General features: G+C 43.7%; 1 protein-coding gene across 1 annotated transcript; it reads left to right on the forward strand.

The window, feature by feature from the left end:
• Positions 1–6,806: 6,806 nt before the first annotated feature.
• Positions 6,807–27,447, forward strand: LOC106576248 (monocarboxylate transporter 2). Its single transcript, XM_014153317.2, has 5 exons — positions 6,807–6,998; positions 20,161–20,412; positions 24,462–24,605; positions 24,936–25,745; positions 26,214–27,447. Exons 2-5 carry the CDS (start codon positions 20,196–20,198, stop codon positions 26,486–26,488), a joined length of 1,446 nt encoding a protein of 481 aa, XP_014008792.1. The 5' UTR covers positions 6,807–6,998; positions 20,161–20,195; the 3' UTR covers positions 26,489–27,447.
• The last annotated feature ends 456 nt before the right edge of the window (positions 27,448–27,903 follow it).

Below are 27,903 nucleotides of genomic sequence, written 5' to 3' on the forward strand. Positions count from 1 at the left end.
AAAGTAGAAAAACAGGTTTTCCTCTAGTATTTTGACTCAAACATAATACTTTATATTCAGGACAAAATGTTCTGAATATAGTATTACTTAAGTGCCTTGTTGAAAACGGGATGCATGTTTTTAGAATATCTTTTTTTTCACTGTGTCAATTCAGTTATTATTGTGGAGTAACTACAATGTTGCTGATCCATCCTCAGTTTTCTCCTAATACAGCCATTAAACTCTGTAACTGTTTTAAAGTCCCCATTGGCTAGGGTTGAATATTTCCCCGGTATTTTACAAATGTTCCATGCCGAGAATAAATCACAAGTCATTCAAAAGCATTATAATGCATATAAATGTCTGGATTTGAGAGCTTTGAATAGCATGAAAATTCAAACCTGATGAGCCCCATATTAAATACATTACATGAGTCCTACGTTAACAACATTTAATAAACCCAAGCCCAAAAAATCCCAAATGATTGTATCAGGATTCAAGGTAAGACCCAGATGCAGACCGTGTCGAAGTAACAATGTTTATTACAGCAACAGGGGCAAAGGTACAGGACATGCAGGCAGGCTCAAGGTCAGGTCAGGCAGAGGTTGGTAATCCAGAGGTGGGGCAAAGGTACAGGACGTGCAGGCAGGCTCAAGGTCAGGTCAGGCAGAGGTTGGTAATCCAGAGGTGGGGCAAAGGTACAGGACGGCAGGCAGGCTCAGGGTCAGGGGCAGGCAGAGTGGTCTGCGGGTGGGCGGGCTCGGGGTCAGGACAGGCAAGGATCAAAACCAGGAGGACGAGAAAAGAGAGACTGGGGAAAAGCAGGAGCTGATACAAAAAACACTGGTTGACTTGACAAAACAGGAAACAAAGGGCTGTGAGACATGGGTTTAACTCAGGACACATGAAAGGTGTGGTGTATACAAAGGGTACGGGGCAACAGATGACGAACAGCAGAGGGACTAATAATTTTAGAGATGGGAGAGCTTGCGGGATTCCACCCAGAGCGGCAGATCCCGGGTGGATAGCCATACCTTCTGCCAGAGACGATACCGGGGAGCCGGGGTCTGATGGCGATCTGCTTGTCATCGATACCTGGAGGTGGTCTTGAGGAGGGCTGACCGGCTCTCCTCCGGGTACGACGTCAGCGGCGGACAAACATCTGGGCAGAAGGTACGCCGACCTCTTCCTCCTGCTCGGGGAAGAGCGGGGGCTGATACCCCAGAGAACATTCAAAGGGTGATAGGCCCATGAAAGTAGGGAAGAGTGTTGCGTGCGTATTCCACCCACACAAGGTGCTGGCTCCAGGTGGTGGGGTTGGCAGAGACCAGGCAGCGCAGAGTTGTCTCAAGATCCTGGTTGGCTCGCTCCGACTGGCCATTGGACTGGAGGTAGAACCCAGAGGACAGGCTGGCTGACGACCCAAGGAGGGTGCAAAATGCCTTCCAGAACCGGGACAAGAACTGAGGGCTCCGGTCGGACACCACGTCCACGGGCAGTCCATGGATCTGGAAGACGTGCTGCACCATGAGCTGGGATGTCTCCTTGGCCGAGGGTAGTTTGGGGAGAGGAATGAAGTGGGCAGCCTTGGAAAACCGGTCAACCACCGTCAGGATGGCAGTGTTGCCCTCAGATGGGGGGAGTCCCGTGACGAAATCCAGGGATATGTGGGACCAGGGACGGTGAGGGACAGGCAGAGTTTGCAGAAGGCTAGCCGGAGCTTGCCGAGGAGTCTTGTTCTGAGCATACACTGTGTAAGCGGAGACGAATGCGGAGACGTCAGGAACCATAGTGGGCCACCAAAAGCGTTGTTGCACAAGCGCCAGGGTCTGGCAGGAACCCGGGTGACAGGCCAGTCTGGAGAAGTGGGCCAACTCCAGGACCGCGGAGTGGACCGCGTCAGGCACGAACATCCGGTAATCAGGACCCCCCGGGGTTCGGCTGGGAACGCTGTGCCTCCCGGACCTGTTTCCCTATACCCCATCTGAGTGCAGTTGCCAGGCACGAGGTGGGAAGGATGGTCTCGGGCTCCGGGGTAATAGCCGTGGGACTATAACGGCGAGAGTGCATCCGGCTTGACATTCTTGGATCCCGGCCAATATGAGAGGGAAAAGTTGGACCATGTGAACAGCAGGGCCCATCTAGCTTGCCTGGAGTTGAGGCGTTTGGTGGTGCGGAGATACTCCAGATTTTTGTGGTCTGTCCATACGATGAACGGATGTTCTGCCCCTTCCAGCCAATGACTCCATTCCTCCAACTCGATCTTCACTGCGAGAAGCTCACGATTTCCAACATCGTAGTTTCTCTCTGTGGCGTTGATGCGATGGGAGAAGAAGGTGGAGGGATGTAGCTTCAGGTCCAGGGCAGAACGCTGGGACAGGACCGCCTCCACTCCTACATCCGACACATCGGCCTCCATCACAAACTGACGGGAAGGGTCAGAATGAACCAGGATGGGAGCAGTGGTGAAGCGGTGTTTGAGGTCCTGGAACGCCCGGTCAGCAGCAGGGGACCACGTGAATGTTGATTCATCAAGCAGAGGCCGTATAGAAGCCAGATTTAGACATGGCATATAACTTAACAGTTCCATTTCACGCCATGCTGTTCATATAAATAATTTATTATAATTCACCGGTTTCTCACAGTTATTTATCCCGGTGAAAGGGAGTGGTTTGGCCGGTAAATCTCGGTAACCAGGTTCCCACCATTCAATCCTACCATTGGCCTCGTGGTGAAATCCCTGAGCGGTTTCCTACCTCTCGAGCAACTGAGCTAGGAAGGACACCTGTATATTTGCAGTGGCTGGGTGTATTGATACATCATCCAAAGTGTAATTAATAACTTTACCATGTTCAAAGCGATATTCAATGTCTGCTTATTTTTACTCATCTACCAATAGGTGCCCTTCTTCACGAGCCATTGGAAAAACTCCCTGGTCTTTGTGGTTGAATTTGTGTTTGAAATTCACTGCTTGACTGAGAGACCTTACAGATAATTGTCTGTGTGGGGTAGAGATGAGGTAGTCATAAACAAAATCATACTATTATCGCACAAAAAGAGTGAGTCCAACGTATTATGTGACTTGTTAAGCATATTTTTTTTACTCCTCAACTTATTTAGGCTTGCCATAACAAAGGGGTTGAATACTTACTGCCTCAAGACATTTCAGCTTTCATTTTTAATTAATTTCGAAAAACACAATTACACTTTGACATAATGGGGTATTGTGTTTTGGCTAGTGACAAAAAAAACGAATTGAATCTATTTTAAATTCAGGCTGTAACACAACAAAATGTTGAGTCAATGGATGTGAATACTTTCTGAAGGCACTATAGTACTATAGACTATCTTTGTTATTATTTTTCAGTTTTTTTCTTGTGTTATTAATATAATTATTTTTATATATAATATATACAGTACCAGTCAAATGTTTGGACATACCTACTCATTGCAGGGTTTTTCGTTATATTTACTATTTTCTACATTGTAGAATAATAGTGAAGACATCAAAACTATGAAATAACACATATGGAATCATGTTGTAAGCAAAAAAGTGTTAAACAAATCAAAATGTATTTTTATTTGAGATTCTTCAAAGTAGCCACCCATTGCCTTAAAGACAGCTTTGAACAATTTTGGCATTCTCTCAACCAGCTTCATGAGATAGTAACCTGGAATGCATTTCAATTAACAAGTGTGTTAATTGAAATGTGGAATATTTTGTGGAATTTATTTCCTTCTTAATGCGTTTGAGCCAATCAGTTGTTTTGTGACAAGATAGGTGAGGTATAAAGAAGATAGCCCTATTTGGTAAAAGACCAAGTCAGTATTATGGCAAGAACAGCTCAATTAACCAAAGATAAATGACAGTCCATCAATTCTTTAAGAAATGAAGGTCAGTCAATCCTGAAAATGTCAATAACTTTGAAAGTTTCTTCAAGTGCAGTCGCAAAGACCATCAGGCGCTATGATGAAACTGGCTCTCATGAGGACTGCCACAAGAATGGAAGACCCAGAGTTAACTCTGCTGCAGAGGATAAGTTCATTAGAGTTACCAGTCTCAGAAATTTCAGCCCAAATAAATGCTTCACAGAGTCCAAGTAACAGACACATCTCAACAACTGTTCAGAGGAGACTGCGTGAATCAGGTCTGATGAATCCAAATTTGAGATTTTTGTTTCCATAAGCTGTGTCTTTGTGAGATGCAGAGTAGGTGAACGGATGATCTCCGCATGTGTGGATCCCACTGTGAAGCATGGAGGAGGAAGTGTGATGGTGTAGGGGTGATTTGATAGTGACACAGTCAGTGATTTAGTTAAGAGTTCAAGGCACACTTAACCAGCATGGCTACCACAGCATTCTGCAGCGATACGCCATCCCATTTGGTTTGCACTTAGTGGGACTATCATTTATTTTTCAACAAGACAATGACCCAACACATCTCCAGGCTGTGTAAGGGCTATTTGTCCAAGACGGAGAGTAATGGAGATCTGCATCAGGTGACCTGGCCTCCACAATCACCCGACCTCAACCCAGTTGAGATGGTTTGGGATGAGTTGGACCGCAGAGGGAAGGAAAAGCAGCCAACAAGTGCTCAGCATATGTGGGAACTCCTTCAAGACTGTTGGAAAAGCATTCCAGGTGAAGCTGGTTGAGATAATGGCAAGAGTGTGCAAAGCTGTCATCAAGGCAAAGGGTGGCTACTTTGAAGAATTTAAAATATATTTGGATTTGTTTAATACTTTTTTGGTTACAACATTATTCTATATGAGTTATTTAATAGTTTTGATGTCTTCACTATTATTCTACGATGTAGAAAATAGTAAAAACAAAGAAAAACCCTTCAATGATTAGTGTCCAAACTTTTGACTGGTACTGTACATATCTCCCTGGCATATTACATAATTTATGCAGCAGCATACAATACATTTTTGGACTTTGTTGCGCTGTGCTCACTTCCTTCCAAACCACTCATTGTTGAATTTGTGATTTCCAACTTGTAATGTTTATGTCCAATGGCCGATGAGCACCGATACGTTTTTATCTATAATTTCTCTTCATTATTTATCTTCAATTAACAAGGATTGAAAAGTATTCACAAGTAGATTGTTGACTTGATTCATGATGATGACTGCTAGCTAAGATTTTGAAAGTATGATGCTGACATGATCAAAGCTACTGTACATATAATGTGATTTGATGTCATTTTATCTGTGGCCAATGACTTTGAGCCTTCTTGGATGGGCACTTATAATGTAAATCTATGTCAGCACCCAAATGGCTAGAATTTTTGACGTCTCCCCTTAGACTTCACGGTGACGTAGTTTCCCCATGAGTGACAGAACACTGAGCCAATCATGGTGCAATGCTCTGTATTTTCTGCTGGTTTGCCCCAGAATCACAGAAAGCACTGAGCTGGGCTGAAACACCTGCATTTTGGACCTGCCTTACTCAAGAAAACAAAAAAGAGACCATGTTTGTATGCGGCTTTATTAACTCAATGATATATATATTTTACATTGTTTGCAAACTGATATGTGACACGTATTAATGCCAAAATAACATGCAAAACAGACATGCCCCCAAAAATGTTTTTGCAAAAAATGTCGGGATCAAAACAGGTGGGGCTCACCTGCCCTGAATGACGGGTCGCCACTGGCCAGGCAGGTGGCATTGCGTGGGCTAGCAGTTTGCTGATGTCAACGTTGTGCCCCATGGTGTCGGTGGGGTTATGGTATGGGCAGGCATAAGCTATGGGTAACAAACACAATTGCATTTATCGATGGTAATTTGAATGCACAGAGATACCGTGACAAGATCCTGAGCGCATTATCGTGCCATTCACTGCCATCACCTCATGTTTCAGCATGATAATGCACAGCCCAATGTCACAAGGATTTGTACACAATTCCTGGAAGTTGAAAATGTCCCAGTTCTTCCATGACCTGTATACTCACCAGAAATGTCACCCATTGAGCACGTTTGGGATGCTCTGGATTGACGTGTACGAGAGCATGTTCCAATTCCCGCCAATACCCAGCAATTTCGCACAGCCATTGAAGAGGAGTGGGACAACATTCCATAGGCCACAATCAACAACCTGATCAACTCTATGCAAATGACATGGGTGGCGCTGCATGAGGCAAATGATGGTCGCACCAAATACTGACTGGTTTTCTGATCCACAACGCGACCTTTTTTTTTTTTAAGGTAAATGTATCTGTGACCAACAGCTGCATATGTGTATACCCAGTCCATAGATTAGGGCCCAATGAAGTCATTTTGATTGACTGATTTCCTTTTATGAACTGTAACTCAGTAAAACCTTTGAAATTGTTGCATGTTGCGTTTACATCTTTGCTCTGTGTATATATAAACAATGTGTATCACAAGTTGGACGCTGCGCCTAACGCCTTTATGGGCGACTGGCGCTCTAGGATTCAATTGCTCTTCAAACAGGTAAACTGGTCAAATTGGCCAACATAAGTGATGTGAAATTATATTCGCTACAATATTTTTTGATGCATAGTTTGCTAGCATGAAACGAGCGTTTAGACAACTATCTCATTACATGACTGTTTAAAATGAATCCCTGTGATAAATCGGATGACCTACTTCGAGTTTGTTTTGAAGTGTTGAATGGGGCACAACACGCGGAGAGTTCTTCCAGTGGAAGCAGACGCTAAACCACATAAGGTTTCAATAACAAAAGAATGAGAAACTCCCTCAAACAAATTGTCGAACGCCCCCCTTTCCTCCCTACCGGCATTTGAGCGCAAGCCGGCTGGTTTTACTTGATGCTCTGGCCGGTCTCTTGTCTCCAGCGCTATGCTACCCGTGGTCCAGAATAACAGCAGGTTGGGCCGCCTTCTTTCAACGCCCTACGTCACATGCAGCTTCCTAGTAAACGAATTCAAATAGAATACAGCCCCATCTTCCCGCAACACTGACAAGGTCAGCGACCAAGGACCACATACCACATCACATTTGGGGATAGACCGCGCCTATATTCGCAAAAGGTAATATACGTTTCCTGAAAGTTGTCCGTGATGAAATAAATAATGCTTACGAAACTCCGAACAGCTGCCCGTGCGTTCACGATTATTATTTGTGTCCTACAATGATACGCTTTGCTTCGGCATTTAGAGAGCTGCTTGGTCATAGGGACAAGAATAGCCTACACCACGTAGGCTACATGCTTTGTAAAACAAACAATAGGCTGGATTTTGAATTACATTATGTTTCAGCTTGAAATGTACATATATTGTGCGTAATCACGGAGTTAACCAAATGTGGCACCGACACAGACATGTTATTCGTTACTGTTATTACTCCCAATATTGTGTGAATGATGCTTATAGACTACGTTAGCCTAGAGAATTATGAATACTTTTTTATGTAGGCCCAGTGTAGACTATGATATGCATATTTGGCTGGTTCCATCCGGTTTCTATCAACAGCACAGGCACACAGAGTATCAGACTACACGGATTAGGATCTACACGCAGGTATTGCATCATAGTTTGAGGCATCACTGATCAGTAGGTCTACTGTACATCTCTCTTCTCATCCCGTCCGTCTCGATGTCTAATATGATGTAGCCATTTTCCCACTGAGATGACACAGTTACCAAATCATACTAGTCTATTATTATCTAAGGATCTGATCTGAAGGTTTTTCGTAAGCAGGTTTGGGCCAAGCAGAGGATGTTTCACTCTCCGGGTCAGCTGGTGGGCTTTAAATATAACATCGGTCAGTCACATTTGATCTATCTTTTATCCACCTTGACTTGATATAGCACGAGATAAAAATGTTTTTTACAAAATGACCAGCGAAGTCTGCCTGGTTCTTGGGTAATGCAAGATGTTATGGGAAATTGGGCAATATATGACTTGCATTGTCGAAAGAAATGTAGACAAATAACAATGGGCCATAGATTTGGCTATGTGCACATACTGATTATGAATTAATAATGCACTTCAGGGGCTTTGGCGTTCTTCCCCAGGTCATTACTTTGCTCTGTGGTAGGCCTATTGGATAGGTTTTGGTACTGGCGTAGGCTGGTTCTGTCTCTGGTACTGGACTACTTTTTTGGGGTTACTAAATACAGGGTAATATGTAGACATTGCAGACATGAGAAACCTTTGTAACATTGGTGTATTGTAACCTACACAGGGGCCTCTCCACTTTATTGATCCACCACTTCATAGTTGACCTGACAGATGGCTAGGAAACATTCAAATCCCAATATAAATGGTGCATTCTAGTGCGCTAGTCTATGTAGCTAAATAATACATGGATGGTTAGCTTCAAGCTTAGCTGACTCATCTCCACAACCCTTTGTCATCTGCCTCTTAGCCTCGCCATCCATCTGGCTTCCCAACCCCTCTGGAGATAAATCAGTTTTATAGACGGCCATCTCACAGGGGAAAGGGTTTCTCATTGTGACTAAAACAAGCAGTGACCAGCCAACCATCGTCAGCAGCCCGTAGGCCATCTTTCACTGTTGTGATATGGGTAACATGACCTCTGACTCAATCCTAAATACTGGAAGGTTGTCATAGCCCTCAAGCCACGTTCATTGTCTGCTCTAATGTGTTTCACTGTTTTCATGTAAACTAAAGCAGTGTTCCCCCTGAGCATGTGGGTAGAAAATCAACCCTTAGGACTTCAAAGTTGGTTTTAACACTTAGGTGTTACAATAATTCCCAAACAAGTTTGTGGTGTTGACATAGTATTTACGAAGCTGTTGTTATGATTATTGTTGTGTACACAGTAGTGATTGGGGAAAAATCGATACAGTTACATTTAGCAATATTATTTTGGACAAATATATAGATATAATGATGATTTTCTAATCAGCGTTAGCTAGTGCTAGTCAGCTGTACCTGTGCCAAAACTCTGGTATTGTTCATCCTTAAGCTTGTTCTCCATCTTCTTTTTAAATATTGAAACATGTTTCCAGAACTTTTATTTCCCTGACTCATCAAAACTAATTTTCTCATGCTCTCTCTTGTCTCTATGCAGTAGATATAGTGAGCAATATGTTCCCATATGTTTGCAAATTTGGAACATCAAATCGCAATAAAATCTCAGTATCGAATCGCAATACATATCACATAAGCAGCTTAAATATCGTGATAATATCATGACGTGAGCTCCCTGGCAATTTCCGGCCCTAGTATACAATCTATTATGCTGTTCCCGTTGTCCAGTTTTCATGCTTTTGATGTTTAATAAGTGCTTGCAAGATTCAGTATGAAACAGTTTCCGGTGTACAGTATATTAGGCATACAAATGCCTTAGATGTATACCGTGTAATATGTCAACTGGAGTCAGGTATGTATTAGGTTGCATACCTTCAGTAAGTCCCTAGCCTGGCACAAGAACCCTTGATCAACAACGTGGCTTAGGTGCTGCGTCCAGCGCTCCAGTCCCATGGTGCTGTAGTAGAAAACAGGGAGGAAAGTCGAGCTCAGACTCTAATCCCCTGTGAGTAGTTGAGCAGTCCTCTACAGCCGTAGCTTATCAAAAGAAGTTGTAAGAGACAGTTCATGTTCGGTCAGAGCCCAGTTTGTTTATGCTTTTTCTCCAGTTATGGATGTCCTGTTTGGCGTTTACGTAGCCTAACCCTTACTCGGTGGTCCCCTTTGACCCCCTCTCAAACAAATACTTGGATTAAATGTCCCTCAAATCAATGTAAGCTAATGAAAAAAATGTTTGTTGTAGAAGAATTTTGAAGAATCATCTACACCCCGTTATCAAACTACTAAAACTTTACACTTAAAATGTGTGGTGTAATATGTAACGTTTTCTCATACCATTACTTAGGCGTTGACGCTGCAGAACATATTTGCATGGATAAATAGGTTGGTTCTTGGTACTGGCTGTACTTGATGTTGCTCCGGGGCCATGACACTCTGCCTAGACAGAAATCAACACTTGTTTTAGCTCACCCTGTGCGCCAGGAGGGCAAAGTTGGCACTTAAAGACCAATGGAACGGTTCCAAAAGTTAACACCACCTATCTGGCACGCTGGGTGAGCTAAATCAAATCGCACCTGCTGACTACGCACAGGCACCGCTCAAGGCCTTCCATGGTAATTAAAGGTACTTACTTAGCAGCTGAAGACATGTCTAATAAGTAGTCTAAGTGGGTGTGGTTAGCTGGTAGATGGTAGATATGGCACCACCCATGCATTTGAACAGAATCAGCTCGGTAATGGGTTAAGAGAACCTTTAGTAAAAGTCGTCCGATAACACTTTACACCAAGTTGTTCTCATACCTGTGTAGTAACTTGGTATTTACTCTTGTAATGCCATTATATTAACAGGTATATTGTTGCTCAAAATATCTCCTTATAGCCCTAAATGTGGTAGATAGACTTATTGTGTGCTTTGCCATTGCTAGTTGTTCATGTAAGACTATTTTCTGGGCGTGTTGCCATAGATGTTAGAAAGCAGAAACTACAATAATAGGGTATCAAACACCTATTGATTATTTTCATGGAAAGACCCCTGACTGCTGGGAAGGGTGTGTATTCTGGCTGTCAATGGCCCCATTGTCTCTCAGTAGTCTTTCTTCTATTGAGAAACCATGGAGGTTGTTGTTCCTGGTGCGTCTTTACTATACAGGTCTTCAAAGAGGAAACTGTATACTGGATCACTGTTTCTGGTAGATTACTTTCCATCTTGATGAATGTTTATGTCAACGTTGAATCGTTTTGTGTGAAGTGAGAGTTGGCAGTTGTGGTTAATGATGAGCTAGTTGTAAGGATACACGTTTGCTATAGTACATACATTACTTTAAGGTGACCTTGAGGCCAGGTGCCTGCTTTCGAAAAGGCTACAAGCCCCTTCAACACCACCCTGGCTTACACTTTTGACATGCCAAGTCCTAGAATTAATGTATTGAGAGAATGAGAGTTCATTTGTTTCAACAGTTTGCTTTCGTGCGTAGCCTATATCATTGAAACTGCAATATGTAACTTTTTGGGCCACCTGACCAAATTCACATAGAAATGTGCATTATAGGTCTGTCATTCCTTTTGGGCTCCCAAGTGGCGCAGTGGTCTAAGACTCTGCATTCCAATGCAGGAGGTGTCACTGCAGTACCTGGTTTGAATACAGGCTGCATCACATCTGGCTGTGATTGGGAGTTCCATACAGTGAGGGAAAAAAGTATTTGATCCCCTGCTGATTTTGTACATTTGCCCACTGACAAAGAAATTATCAGTCTATAATTTTAATGGTAGGTTTATTTGAACAGTGAGAGACAGAATAACAACAAAAAATCCAGAAAAACGCATGTCAAAAATGTTATAAATTGATTTGCATTTTAATGAGGGAAATAAGTATTTGACCCCCTCTCAATCAGAAAGATTTCTGGCTCCCAGGTGTCTTTTATACAGGTAACGAGCTGAGATTAGGAGCACACTCTAAAAGGGAGTGCTCCTAATCTCAGTTTGTTACCTGTATAAAAGACACCTGTCCACAGAAGCAATCAATCAATCAGATTCCAAACTCTCCACCATGGTCAAGACCAAAGAGCTCTCCAAGGATGTCAGGGACAAAATGCAAGAAACACAAAAGAACTGTCAATCTCCCTCGGCCTGGGGCTCCATGCAAGGTCTCACCTCGTGGGGTTGCAATGATCATGAGAACGGTGAGGAATCAGCCCAGAACTACATGGGAGGATCTTGTCAATGATCTCAAGGCAGCTGGGACCATAGTCACCAAGAAAACAATTGGTAACACACTACGCCGTGTAGGACTGAAATCCTGAAAGCACATATACATGCCCGTCTGAAGTTTGCCAATGAACATCTGAATGATTCAGAGGACAACTGGGTGAAAGTGTTGTGGTCAGATGAGACCAAAATGGAGCTCTTTGGCATCAACTCAACTCGCCGTGTTTGGAGGAGGAGGAATGCTGCCTATGACCCCAAGAACACCATCCCCACCGTCAAACATGGAGGTGGAAACATTATGCTTTGGGGGTGTTTTTCTGCTAAGGGGACAGGACAACTTCTCCGCATCAAAGGGATGATGGACGGGGCCATGTACCGTCAAGTCTTGGGTGAGAACCTGCTTCCCTCAGCCAGGGCATTGGAAATGGGTCGTGGATCGGTATTCCAGCATGACAATGACCCAAAACACACGGCCAAGGCAACAAAGGAGTGGCTCAAGAAGAAGCACATTAAGGTCCTGGAGTGGCCTAGCCAGTCTCCAGACCTTAATCCCATGGAAAATCTGTGGAAGGAGCTGAAGATTCAAGTTGCCAAACATCAGCCTCAAAACCTTAATGACTTGGAGAAGATCTGCAAAGAGGAGTGGGACAAAATCCCTCCTGAGATGTGTGCAAACCTGGTGGACAACTACAAGAAACGTCTGACCTCTGTGATTGCCGACAAGGGTTTTGCCACCAAGTACTAAGTCATGTTTTGCAGAGGGGTCAAATACTTATTTCCCTCATTAAAATGCAAATCATTTTATAGCATTTTTGACATGCGTTTTTCTGGATTTTTTTGTTGTTATTCTGTCTCTCACTGTTCAAATAAACCTATCATTAAAATTATAGACTGATCATTTCTTTGTCAGTGGGCAAACGTATAAAATCAGCAGGGGATCAAATACTTTTTTCCCTCACTGTAGGGCGGTGCACAATTGGGCCTGCATTGTCTGGGTTTGGCTGGTGTAGTCCGTCATTGTAAATAAGAATTTGTTCTTAACTGACTTGCCTAGTTAAATAATGGTAATTTTTTTTTATACAATTCACATTGAAGCAAGTGTAAGAAGTGGTAGATCTGTTCTAGGTGTGCTATTTCTATGCTCATCATTAAAAGAGCTCACTATGTGGTAGTGGTACAGTGAATAGACCTGAGGGTCTAAGAAATTATACTCTGCTGGGTGGAATTTTAAATCCTATGTCACCATTTTCCACTGCCACTTTGACCTCAACCAAAGCATGTTTTGGGTGTCGAACCAGAATGGGTTGGTTTTCTACTTGGGAAGAACAAATCAGGAATTCCAGAAACAGTCTGTGTTTCGGGAAAACATATAAACATGGTGGTAATATTAACGTTTTGGAGCTTCTTCTTGAAAAGGGAAAAGTCTGTAAGTTATACTATGAGGCCAACAGGTGGCCAATAATTTAACTAGGTAAGTCAGTTAAGAACAAATTCTTATTAACAATGATGGCCTACTGGGGAACAGTGGGTTAACTACCTTGTTCAGGAGCAGAATGACAGATTTTTACCTTGTCAGCTTGGGGATTCGTTACAGCAACCTTTTGGTTACTGGTCCAACGCTCAAACCACTAGGCTACCTGCCGCCCCGATAAGCCAACAGGTATGGAAAGCATGTTGTATAGGAAAATGTTTTGATTGGGGCCGGGGATGGGCACCTGCAGTATGGCCGGACATATGGCAATGGTCAATAACAATAGCTTCTGAAAGACAACACAGAGTTGTATAGAGCACTGTAATGGGGAAAATTTCAGATGAATAAAGTTAATATGCAGTTAAGAGTAATTAACACAATACTTAGCATATTTATGAATTTTCTCTTTATTGTATACACATGATTTCCAGTGTTCTATTTGTGACACTCATTTGTGTCACAGGTTGATGGTCACTGAAGTCCTCGCTGTATGTTGTGTATTAAACTCATATCTGTTGATAGTGAAGGACATCAGACTGGAGGTACACTGAGCCGAGGGCACAATGATATTGTATTGATGACCTTATGAGCTGTGTGTGAATTCATCATCCAGTGTCTGGAGGAAAGCAGACACTTACTGTCTTTTGTTGTGACTTTGTACAAGACTCTCTGGCTGTTGTTTAGAGAACATTGGTGCTGTGAGATAAAACGAAAAGGAGTTGGGGGGAAATATCTTTAATCGTCACATACAGTGAAATGTGTTGCTTTAACAGGGTCAGCCATAGTAGTACGGCGCCCCTGGAGCAAATTATGGTTAAGTGCCTTGCTCAAGATCACATCGACAGGTTTTACACCTTTGTCCGCTCAGGTATTCGAACCAGCGACATTTAGAGAATGCGGATTATACATTTCTCTTGGCTTCTGCTCTGGAGATGTTCTCCCTGAATTCTTATAATCAATCAAAATGATTTTGATTGATGTGATCAACAACTGCTCTCCATTTTGTTCACCTGGAAAGTCCCTTTTACAAGCACTCATTTTCTCCCACTATCAATTTATTTGCTCTCCATCTCTTCCTCATGTCTTCCTCTCCCACAGGCTATTCAGACCTACTTAATCAGGTAGTGTATGATGCTAATGAAAACACTTGGCTCAAATCTACTTGTCAGTTTCATCCAAGGTGACACAAGATTCCCTGAGGACTAGACTGTCACAGGAGTGGCCAGTACCTGCCTGAAGGTCTTGTGGATACACAAACCAGACTACAGCATGGTGACGTTAGTGACCTCGCAATGCCTGAATGCCATTCATACCTCTGAGCAAGGGCCCAACAAGAAACTTCTACACTACCTGTTTTACATTTAGGTAGAAGTCAAATGCAGTTACTAGATATGAGATTTTTTAATTTTTTTTTATCATTGTTCTACTTCACCTCTATGACCGTGGCAATTGGAGTAGCTGCTATTTATAAAACCAAAATTATAAGACGTCAATGAAAAAAAGTGTGATTATCCCGTAATTTGCAAAGCTCAAAACCGCAACCAGCCTCAGAATGTCTCTATATTTACTCAAATCGTTCTGTCAACGTGGTGCCAAGATAGCTCTGAGTAGGTTACCTATCCATTTTCATTTTCGCTCTGCACACTCTATCCCACATAATCCTGTTGGGTGTACCAAGAGACACAAAGCCACCAACCCTGCTCAGCATGTGGCTCATGGCCCGTCAGTCATGTTGCTGTAGGTGGTACATTGTGTCCGTTAACTCAGTCACACGCCTTCTCTGTTTCAGGCTCCATGGTTACTCAACGTAGCTCACCTGAAACAGAACACAGACAGGCTCAGAAGTTGTACCCCTTAGTCAGCACAGGTCTAGGATCAGTTTACCTTGGCCATGAATGTCTGAGGGCAGACTTTAGACAGCCTGTCAAGCTATCCCTCAGGTTCGACCTTGGAGGAAGTATCCTTGTGATTTACAAAGGAAAATGCAGACCTACTAGCTTGACAAACTGCCAAACCAAAGACACACACACACACTATTGTGTTACATGCTCTGATCAGCTTGTCATTGAGATCATTTGATTAGAGGAATGCTGTTGTAGTGGTTGGCTACCTGCCTCCGCATTCTAATTCTAAGGCTCCATTGTCCATTTAACCTTCCCTGAAGTTTAAGGTAACAGGAGAGTTTCGAGCACAGGTAGACCTAAGGTAGGCACACTGTTTGCTCAGTTCAACAACGGGCAAGGAAAGGCGTCTGAAGTGTCTTGTGATTGGCTTAGATGGGACACATCCCTCTGGTTGGGTGGGACTGTGGTTGGTTGTCTCTGGCTGTGAAAGCGTCTGCCCATCCCTCTGTGTCAGCTGCTATTCTGTGACACCAAACAGAGGAAAGACACATTACAGAGGACACATGATGACATCATGGGGATAGGGGAGAAACTTCCGTGGAGCACAAAGAATGAATAAACTTCTCTTGAAAAACACAAGTAGGCTCATGTGTGACTGTTATCATCTCTTACACTGTGTGTTTTGGTATTTTCACTATACTGTTCAGACTTATAAACCTAAGCAGCTTATGAGTTCTGAGACCCCGTTATGCATTGTCGTCACGTTCAATCAACCAACCCCACTAACAACCCCAGCCAATAATCAGATTAGACATTATTACCATATGGATGTTTGAAAAATAGATCATCTCTGAGTTTAATTAAAAGAGCAACACATGGGAATATGCACAGAGGATTATATATTTGAGTGATTAGCAAAAATTGTACCTTAAGTTAGAAATGTAAAAATATTGTAAGTCAAACACCTGAACAGAGTGACGTGAAGATGCCCAGAATGCCTGTAAGAATACATTTTCTGTACCACTTCACCCTGCGTTAAGCCCACATAATACAGGTCACAAATACTCATGGTGTCTGTTAAATAACAACCGTGTTCACAAAGTCGTGAGGAAACACCGTCTTTATTTAGAAAAGCTAGGCTGGAGATATTCCTTAACTAAATAATGTTATGTTTGTGTGTGTGTCAGAAGTTGTATAGTGTAGTGTAGTGTAGTGTAGTGTAGTGTAGTGTAGTGTAGTGTAGTGTAGTAGTTATAAACCATCTGATAAAATCTCGAATTTCAACTATCAGTTTTAGCATAAGATTTAAATAGGCTTTCTAACGTCTTTATAGCGACGTTGAGTCGCTGTCTTCATTCACGTTTTCCTTTTTTCTTCTGAAAGGTCAACCAATCACAGCACATGGCGACTAGTTTAGCTAATTGCCTGCCGTTGACAGCTGAGATGGGGCTGAATATGAATGAGGCTCCACGGCAGTGCAATCTGATCTGGCCACGACTTGATGAGAGACAGAGACCGATATCATTTATTGATGCCACTGCACCATGTTGTTGTCATGGAGCCCGTTTTACAGCCACTCTTGAGATTGAAATGGTAGGTTGTAGTTTTAGTGCTTTTGTGCCCTTCTGGTTTGATTGGAACTTCAACCACTTTCCTCAACTCTTTACCTTGAATAGAGTTGGTGTGCTATGGGCCACCTTTAGACCTATGTGTCTACCGTCATTCTTCTAACCCGCCTAATCAAAGCCATGCCATTCCCCTGTTAAGCTGTATCGTCTAGAGTATGGCTGAGCATGTTTTACTAAACTACGATAATCCCATTTAAATAAGCTTTTACTTGTGATGTTGAAATGCCTTCATAAGCCAGTGGTTGGTTGTGTTATGTCAACGTATGTGAGATCAGGAAAAATAGAATGTTGATTAAGCTCATTGGATCACGAAGGCGCATATTAATATCACTCATCAGGTGTTGCAGATTGTGTGTCTGGAATAACAGCTGCCTCTTACCCATGAAAGCTCTTGAACCATTTAGAAAGTGTGTATGTGTGGTGTATGTGTGTATGTGCGATCAGAGACATGTTTGCTTTGTCAATAAAGACATGTGATCTTGGTCACTGCTGCCCGTACACCACTCCCCTGTCACTCCACTCTCCACCCATTCTGGTTTCCATTACTCCATTACCTTCTGGAAATGGGAGGGGAAAGTGGGGGGTGGGGGTGGAGGGGGCTACCCTCAAGGTGAAAAGTGGGTGGGGCAAGAGCTGATCTGGTTTCAGGTAGAAACTCAACCTTGTGACAAGGGTGATTAACTCTGTCAGTGTGCTCACGTGCATTCTGGAGCTGAGATCTGGTCTTATGACCCAGCAGTCAAGAGTTTAAATGACAAAAGGGACATGGCCTCAACCTGTGGGAAACGGATTTTCAGTAGGGCGTGCACTTAAAACATGCCATTGTCAATGTGGTATTGGTGTTAGCTACAATTATCTCGAAACAACCTTTTACCTCTGAATATATACCTCTGCCTAATGGTCCACATAAGTGGCCCACCTTATGTGTGAGAGAATTGTCCACAAGTATTCCACATATGGGAGTTTTTTTTATTATACATTTTTTATAACTTACATTTTGTTTTAGTTTTTCAAGCCTAAGTTTACAGTACAGAAATTAATCTTAGAGGGAGTGGAGACGTCATTATCATCCTTATTGTCCAGCTCACCTACCCAGAGAGGTTTCAACGGTTTCTCCCCCTCTTCCTCTTCATATCTCCCCTGTACTGACACTCTTTTTCCTCTTCCTCTTCATATCTCCCCTGTACCGACCCTCTTTTTCCTCTTCATATCTCCCCTGTACTGACACTCTTTTTCCTCTTCCTCTTCATATCTCCCCTGTACTGACACTCTTTTTCCTCTTCCTCTTCATATCTCCCCTGTACCGACCCTCTTTTTCCTCTTCATATCTCCCCTGTACCGACCCTCTTTTTCCTCTTCCTCTTCATATCTCCCCTGTACCGACCCTCTTTTTCCTCTTCATATCTCCCCTGTACTGACACTCTTTTTCCTCTTCCTCTTCATATCTCCCCTGTACTGACACTCTTTTTCCTCTTCCTCTTCATATCTCCCCTGTACCGACCCTCTTTTTCCTCTTCATATCTCCCCTGTACTGACACTCTTTTTCCTCTTCCTCTTCATATCTCCCCTGTACTGACACTCTTTTTCCTCTTCCTCTTCATATCTCCCCTGTACCGACCCTCTTTTTCCTCTTCATATCTCCCCTGTACCGACCCTCTTTTTCCTCTTCCTCTTCATATCTCCCCTGTACCGACCCTCTTTTTCCTCTTCATATCTCCCCTGTACCGACCCTCTTTTTCCTCTTCATATCTCCCCTGTACTGACCCTCTTTTTCCTCTTCCTCTTCATATCTCCCCTGTACCGACCCTCTTTTTCCTCTTCATATCTCCCCTGTACCGACCCTCTTTTTCCTCTTCATATCTCCCCTGTACTGACCCTCTTTTTCCTCTTCATATCTCCCCTGTACCGACCCTCTTTTTCCTCTTCATATCTCCCCTGTACCGACCCTCTTTTTCCTCTTCATATCTCCCCTGTACTGACCCTCTTTTTCCTCTTCATATCTCCCCTGTACCGACCCTCTTTTTCCTCTTCATATCTCCCCTGTACCGACCCTCTTTTTCCTCTTCCCCTTCATATCTCCCCTGTACTGACCCTCTTTTTCCTCTTCATATCTCCCCTGTACTGACCCTCTTTTTCCTCTTCCCACTTCATATTTCCCCTGTACTGACTCTCTTTCCTCTTCCTCGTCATATCTCCTGTGTACCGACCCTCTCTTTCTTCTTCCTCTTCATATCTCCCCTGTACTGACCCTCTCTTTCCACTTCATCTTCATATCTCCCCTGTACTGACCCTCTTTTTCCTCTTCCTCTTCATATCTCCCCTGTACCGACCCTCTCTTTCCGCTTCATATCTCCCCTGTACCGACCCTCTCTTTCCTCTTCCTCTTCATATCTCCCCTGTACTGACCCTCTCTTTCCGCTTCATCTTCATATCTCCCCTGTACTGACCCTCTCTTTCCTCTTCCTCTTCATATCTCCCCTGTACCGACCCTCTTTTTCCTCTTCATATCTCCCCTGTACCGACCCTCTCTTTCCTCTTCCTCTTCATATCTCCCCTGTACTGACCCTCTCTTTCCTCTTCCTCTTCATATCTCCCCTGTACTGACCCTCTCTTTCCTCTTCCTCTTCATATCTCCCCTGTACCGACCCTCTTTTTCCTCTTCATATCTCCCCTGTACTGACCCTCTCTTTCCTCTTCCTCTTCATATCTCCCCTGTACTGACCCTCTCTTTCCTCTTCATATCTCCCCTGTACCGACCCTCTTTTTCCTCTTCATATCTCCCCTGTACTGACCCTCTCTTTCCTCTTCCTCTTCATATCTCCCCTGTACCGACCCTCTTTTTCCTCTTCATATCTCCCCTGTACCGACCCTCTCTTTCCTCTTCCTCTTCATATCTCCCCTGTACTGACCCTCTTTTTCCTCTTCATATCTCCCCTGTACCGACCCTCTTTTTCCTCTTCATATCTCCCCTGTACCGACCCTCTTTTTCCTCTTCATATCTCCCCTGTACCGACCCTCTTTTTCCTCTTCATATCTCCCTTGTACCGACCCTCTTTTTCCTCTTCCCCTTCATATCTCCCCTGTACTGACCCTCTTTTTCCTCTTCATATCTCCCCTGTACTGACCCTCTTTTTCCTCTTCCCACTTCATATTTCCCCTGTACTGACTCTCTTTCCTCTTCCTCGTCATATCTCCTGTGTACCGACCCTCTCTTTCCTCTTCCTCTTCATATCTCCCCTGTACTGACCCTCTCTTTCCGCTTCATCTTCATATCTCCCCTGTACTGACCCTCTTTTTCCTCTTCCTCTTCATATCTCCCCTGTACCGACCCTCTTTTTCCTCTTCATATCTCCCCTGTACCGACCCTCTCTTTCCTCTTCCTCTTCATATCTCCCCTGTACTGACCCTCTCTTTCCTCTTCCTCTTCATATTTCCCCAGTACTGACTCTCTCTTTCTTCTGCCTCTTCATATTTCCCCTTTACTGACCCTCTCTTTCCTCTTCATATATCCCCTGTACTGACCCCTGTTCTTCCTCTTTCCCCCTCCAGTAAACAGTGAGCGTTGAGAGCCAGCCGGGTCAGAGATGCCACCCCCTGCCGCAGGCCCCCCAGCAGTGACCCCTCCGGACGGGGGCTGGGGCTGGGCCGTGGTGCTGGGATCCTTCATCTCCATCGGCTTCTCCTACGCCTTCCCCAAGGCCATCACCGTCTACTTCAAGGACATCCAGAAGATCTTTGATTGCTCCTACAGCCAGATAGCATGGATCTCCTCCATCATGCTGGCCGTCATGTACGCAGGCGGTAAGACCAAGACATTAAGTTGGTGTCCAGGTAGTCTCGATGAAGTCGTCTGTCTGATTGGTTAAGAAGGTTGGGGTTCTGTATATGTAGTGCCCTGAGTTTATCTTCATCATGTGACCTATCCAGGGAAAACTCAGGCCCTAAGTATGCGGCAAGGTACCTGTACTGATCTTATTGTGAGTCTCCTATGAGAACCTATAACCATCTTTAAATTGACATTCAAGAGGAACACATGGTTTCTGTGACTAGTCATCAGCATATTGTAGTAGTCATGCATCACATTTTCTCCTTCTCAGCATGACTTTACCCCTCACTAGGTTACCCAGTAGGCACCTTGCTTGGCAGTGCCACGCTGGCCATCTGTTAGCGGATGCCATCCTATCCAGTCATATCTAATTGTTGCTGTCAACAGGGTTTGTTGTATCCTAGACCGTTGTTGTGATGACGGTGACAGTGATGGCCAATTGGCCATAGAGAGCCAAGGACACCCAATACCATCCTCTATATGTGACAAGCCTGTACAAGGCACTTGTCCCTCATTAAAATGTTTAGTGTAATTCATTCATATTGAACTCTGAGCAAAAGGGAGAACAGAGCTTCATCAGCTATTCATTAAACACCTGCTCTCTTGTCCTATGTGTTTGCACCAGCTGTAGGCTGATAAAGCAATTGTCCTTTTAGTGTTTAATGCATTCTTCATTTCTACAAGCAACGGACAGCCCAGTGCGGTACATGCTGCTCTCTGGAATAACATGACGGAAAAACAAATCACGCATCACCAAATATTTACCCCAATCCGAGAGCTGCTTATTGAGGGTGTTTGTCCTCTTGGAAGAGGAAGGAAACAACGCACCTGTTGTTTTCGCACCGCCTGCCGTCTGTGCTGTTGACGCAACTGCCACCTCAACCACGAGTTCAGAGGTCAGACACATACTGAATTCTCCAGGGCAGTCATCAGGCAGACTCCCAAACTGATAAGATAGCAGTGCCACTTATGATGCTGATTGGATGTCAATCACAGAGCAAACAAACTGGACATGCTTGCCATATCCTCAAACATCAGGACAAGTCAATGTGTGGCTCTTGCTGATTTCAAACAACAGCAGCCAACCTATTTTTATGATGTACGGCCACACACACATATTAGATACGACCACAAATGCACAACAACTGTAAGTGAAGGCAACTATTTCATATCTTCCTGGATGTTGTGTGTCTCCATAACCCAGGGTGTAACACAGACACTGAGATGAAGGATTAGTAATGATGTTGATGGGTGCAGAAAAGAGCCCAAAGGGAATTATTGTGAAATATTGCACACTATTACATCAGCTATATGGACGCCTTCTGCAGATCTCCCGTCCCTCCTCCCTTCTAGCCTGGCTGAGTGTCGCTCTGCAGTGACGTGCTAAAATGGAGGCTGTGTGTGTGTCAGTGTTGGATCAATGTCACTAATCCACACAGAGAGAGGGAGAGTTGACCTTGGCTAGGCTAGGCAGCATGGCTACGCACAGTACCATCCTCTGTTGACGGTCAGCACAGCAGAGCTCTCTCACTGCCAGGCACATTAGCCTCAATGCTAACTGAACTGTCCAGAAGAAATATGGCTAGCTAAGCTGTGTTATCAACCACTTATAGAATTCATGTTTGCGTCCTTGCATAACTGCTCTGGAAAACAACTCTTAAGTTTCATATATCAGCGCTTTATTCCGTAATGAGAGTGACATTAATGGTATGATGGATTGCAAACATCAGTTTCCTGCATAGTCAGCTATCTTGACGGTTTATCAACCTATTCTTTTCCAACCTCACAAATCAGGGAGTAGTAGAAAAATGTGTTACACAAACTTCCATTTTTCTGCTGTCAAACTAGCTTTTAGGTTCTTTGAAATAAATCACAGCTGGAAGGGTAAATGACGGGTGTACCCATCCTCTTGTAGGTATTTGTTTCCATGATTGAGCCCATATTTTGCCTCAAGTCTGGACACAAGCAAAATTAAGTTATGGTATCTGATCATGCTTCATTAAAATGTTTTATTATTGAGCCCAATCATATTGGTAGGGTCTGAGATACAATATGTTCAAATATAGCGTGCTCAATGTCAATAGTAGTCTAATTTATTGTCCTTAAAGTTACTGTCAAAACAAACTCCTAATTTGCTTTTGGTAACCTGGAAAGTGTGTCCAGCTATTGCAGAAATTGAACATTCACTTATGAATTATTTTTTACAAGGAGCTAATATGAAACCTCAAGGGCTCCCTCCACTTGGCCTATCCAGGTTTCACCACCAGACTCAGGAGAATACTGACAAGTGCTCTGTATGCAAACGAGGAGGGCTCCTCTCATCAAGGTCGAAAAAAGATTCAAGCAGAGCAAATGAAGTCAGGCGACTTCTTCCCCAACCTGCTTTTTAAATAGCACCGCTCCCCGAGTCCGACACAGATACGGCACATCTTCTGCTTGCTAATAGGGGCATTATTCAAAAAAGGGGACAAATCTTTCATTACTCTTATCGTTTCTTATTCAATTTACTCTTCCTTTTGTTTAACGTCTGTCATGAAAGGGGACATTGTGACATGCCATAGAAGCAGAGTCATTCCTCACCCTATCAAGTAATGGAGACCAGAGGTTCAAACATAACAGGACTTTAGAAATACAAAGGATAAAGTTTCCCTCAACAATAACTTTTAGAAATTTGACAAGGACACAATTTAAAAGGAATTGTTTGGACCTGTCAGTTTGATGTACTATCAATGACCATCGAGAGGGTTGAATAACAGGTTGACCCACTAAAACCAACATCTGCTAAGATTCACTTGCTGCCAGTTGTCTTGTGTTGTATGCCTCTAAGAAGAAGTTGTGTGGCAAGCCCTTATTGAAGGTAACAAGGAAATGGAAAGTGCAGTGTGGCATAGTAGTGTGGTGCTGGTCGGCCCCACTCAATTCAACTGCGTGTGCACTACCAATATCAAGTGCTTACTGTTACTCATGGAAAATGGTGAATTAAAAAGAAACGGCGCTCAGGGACAAATGGACCATGGAGCCAAGGTCTTCTGATCACTTCAAGGTGTGTGTGTGTGTCATAGTTCCTGATTCCCCCCCCCCGTCCCCTCACCCCTCTTTTTAGATACGAAAACATTGCATTGCATTGCACTTTCAGAAAATACATCTGGTAATGCTTTAATGCAGTGTAACCAGACCAATTCAAAGGAGTCCATTTACGTTAACCAGTGTTCTCTCACTGTTACATCTGAAACCCATCTATGCCCATAAAGTGTGTATTCATACAGTCAGTGCCTATTATCCATTTCATAAGATAACTGGTTGCCACATTGGGTCTCTGTTTTGCATTAGCATGGCAGCTGTGCCTTGAAAGCTTATGAAACAGAGAGACCCATTGCGTGTCCAACCAGAGCTCAGTTCATTGTCTTCACTCAGCGTGTCGATGATGCTTGACGGGCCTGATCGATTCTGACTCATTCTGTTTGACTAACGCTCTATTAGTTTGGCCCTCAGCTCTCAGTGCAGCCTGTCCAAGGCTGACAGGCACCCATTGGTTAATTGTCTAAGTGCTGAGTTATGTCCAAGACCTCACCTGCGCTCTGTGTCATTGGTCTTGCTGGTCCAACAGTACATTTATTGCTTGTCATGATGGGATCTCTGATACATATGTAGCAAAGCTGGAAAATAACAGATGTTTTGTCAATGTGCTCTGTACTTATTGGCAGTAAGGTATTTTTTTGTTTGACTACTAAGATAATGCTGTGTTATACCCATACCTTTGTTACTGATCTCTCAATACAGCCTTCGCCCCCTTAAGAATACATGCAGAACACACAACACGATGTTGTACATTGTTTACCAGTATCAACAAGGTCTTGTTACAGTAATTCTATTTCCAGAGCCGGGAAGTTTCATGCTGTCTTTCAACGCTAACAAGCTTAAATCATTAAGTAATCACTACATGATTACCCTAGTCTATTACAGGCTGAATGTTTGGGTTGGTTGAAAGACCATGTTTTTAGTATCTAATTTGTTTCTCTTCCAGGTCCCATAAGCAGTGTACTGGTAAACACATATGGCTGCAGACCTGTCATGATCATGGGGGGAGTACTGTCTTCTATCGGGTTGATATCAGCTTCCTTCTGCAACAGCGTGGTGGAGCTTTATGTTTGCATCGGTCTTATAGGAGGTAATTCCGATCAAATCCATTTCAACTCATTCAGAGTTCATTTGATTATAGTGTCAAACTCCTTAAGTGGCTGGTTGAAAATAGGCCTACAACTGATTTGGAGTTTTCCATTCTGTCTTTCACAAAGGTCATAGTAAAAGACTATAGATACATTACAAGAGTACAGTTAAGCTTGATTTGTCAAATCATTTAATAACCACAGTATGGCTACTTGAAGAAAATGTGTATTATTCCGAATGTGTACTTATCAGATAATTATCAGATAATTATCTTGTTAGAAATGTATGATCTTTTTAACTCTAAATCATATTATCCTCTCTCCTCACAAAGGCCTGGGCCTAGCCTTTAACCTTCAGCCAGCACTGACTATGATTGGCAAGTACTTCTATAAGAAGCGTCCCATCGCTAACGGAATAGCCATGGCCGGTAGCCCAGTGTTCCTGAGCAGCCTAGCCCCTTTCAACCAGTACCTGTTCAACTCCTTCGGCTGGAGGGGCAGCTTCCTCATCCTGGGGGGCATACTGCTCAATTGCTGTGTGGCTGGCTCCCTGATGAGGCCCCTGGGACCACCGCTGGGCAAGATCAAGAAAGATGAGGAGTTGGTCGTTGCCAAAACCGCCACCAAGAAGAAGGAGACGACCACTTGTTTGGGGACTGTCAACAAGTTCATTGACCTGTCGCTTTTCAAGCACCGCGGTTTCCTCATCTATCTGTCGGGCAACGTCATCATGTTCTTGGGCTTTTTCTCGCCAATCGTCTTCCTGACAGCCTACGCCAAGGACATAGGCGTGGACGAGTACTCGGCCGCCTTGCTGCTCTCCATCCTGGCCTTCGTGGACATGTTTGCCCGGCCCTCCATGGGGCTCCTGGCCAACTCCAAGTGGATCCGGCCCAGGATCCAGTACTTCTTTAGCTTCGCCGTGCTCTATAACGGGGTGTGCCACATCCTCTGCCCCCTGGTGGAGAGCTACACAGGCCTGGTGGTGTACGCCGTGTTCTTTGGTTTTGCGTTTGGCATGGTCAGCTCGGTGCTGTTTGAGACCCTGATGGACCTGGTGGGGGCTCAGAGGTTCTCCAGCGCTGTGGGGCTCACCACCATTGTGGAGTGCTGCCCTGTCCTCATTGGTCCACCCCTGGCAGGTATGTCACTGATCTCTCAACTCATTACTACTTAATTCATTTGTGAGACGTTGTTTACTTTTTAAGCAGTTGATATGCCAAAGGAATAAATTAAAGTCACCCAATTATTGTTTTATGGAGCGCTATTGCTTAGTAATCATTCACTTGGTTTGATCTTGGTTATAGAGTTTGCTGATTTAGAGTGGAAAAGCCATATTACGTTTTGGCATTCTTTTAATATGTGCTTATTTGTCTAATTACAATAACAACAAATGGAAAGTTCATTCTGTGATTATTGGTCCTTGACAAAATGCTTCATTTATTTGACATAATGTCCTCATTAAATATCAGTAGACATGAAGAAACTGATAAAGGCATATTTGGAAATGCAGAACATAGCAATATGACAGACCTTCATCACTCAATAAAACATTAAAAAACATTTACAAAATGTAATAACATTTACCCTTTCTGTGCTCTTATTTCCAGGTAAACTGGTGGACATCACCAAAAACTACAAGTACATGTATTTCTGCTGTGGGGCTGTGGTGATCATGGCCAGTATTTGGCTGTTCATCGGCAACTTCATCAACTACAGACTCCTGGCCAAGGAGCGCAAGCAGGAGGAGATGTACAAACGGACTGAAACCGAGGACCCTGACAGGGACCAGGACCAAAAGGAGACAGACGGGGACGCCCAGGCATTGGAGGACATGGTAGACCCCAAAGATGAGGACGCCATGCAGAGGGAGACCAACATCTAGAGCCCCTCCCTCCAGCCAACCACACCCCCCTCCACCACCCTCACGTCCCCCACTGCCACTATCAAACTGCAGACTGAGCTCAAGTGGGGTGCCTCCTGGTCTTTCACTCTCCAGGGTTCCGCTCGGGGGCCTCCCCGCAGGGGCCCCTCTGTTTCAGAGTAACTGCCAGAGTAACAACGACAACCATGTCGTGGGATACTGCGAGGCGTATTGCTGGAGGAAGGGGTGACTGCCCTGACTACTACTCAAACATCAGACTAGCCGGAGATAATGGTGTAAGATACAGAACGCATGTTAGGAGGCCACAAGGCTTGGAATATGAGAAAGAAGCTTTGTCGCGTATCTATGAATCTGTGAAATGCGACCCGTCGACAGAAATCTAGTACTGCTCATGTATTTAGCCAGTGCCACTAAACCTACCACACCAGCAACCCAATTCAACTGTTCTGATTGAAATCAACACAGGTTACTATCCCAGCTTCCTATGCTGGGAGCTGACATGCGAGGACACATAATGTATGTTAGTACCAGGGTTATGGTGAGAGACAGATATCATTGCAACACAGGAACAGAGATGAGTTCATGGTTTGGTGGCGCCAGTGACCATGTATTATACTGTCTTTAGCGCACTGTGTCCGTTGTGTTCGTTAGCTAAACCTGCACAACTGCCAAGCTTCTAATCTAACGATAACACACCCACTGTTTTATTCAGTATTGCATATTGCACATGGAGTCCGTATACGCTGCACTACTTCTAAACTGGCCATGTTTAGGCCTCATCCAAAACAACAATGAAACAAATGCAATTTAATCATATTTAATGAGGTTGAATGTAAATTCGTTTTATTGGCTGTATTTTCAATGGCCTTATTAAGAATACTTGATATTCACAATCAAAATCATCTAGAAATGTGCATACTGCTGGTTTATACCAAATAAAGAATCCATGAGCAATATAACCTATTCCTAGCCATTGTATTGATGTACGTATAAACAGGGATATTCATTTGTGTAGTCAATGGTCATTTCTGGGAGTAGCTGTTTAACTTTCACCAATGATACATTGCCTTATGTAAAGAATGCAACTAAGTTGTGTCATATATACAGTACCAGTCAAAAGCTACTCATTCAAGTGTTTTTCTTTATTTTACTATTTTCTACATTGTAGAATAAGAGTGAAGACATCAAAACGATGAAATAACACATATGGAATAATGTGGTAACCAAAAAAGGGTTAAGCAAATCAAAAAATATTTTATATTTGAGATTCTTCAAAGTAGCCACCCTTTGCCTTGATGACAGGTTTGCACACGCTTGGCATTCTCTCAACCAGCTTCACCTGGAATGCTTTTCAAACAGTCTTGAAGGAGTTCCCACATATGCTGACCACTTGTTGGCTGCTTTTCCTTCACTCT

The sequence above is a fragment of the Salmo salar genome, chromosome ssa17, assembly GCF_905237065.1.
Source record: "Salmo salar chromosome ssa17, Ssal_v3.1, whole genome shotgun sequence".
In the NCBI taxonomy this organism is placed as follows: Eukaryota; Metazoa; Chordata; class Actinopteri; order Salmoniformes; family Salmonidae; genus Salmo; species Salmo salar.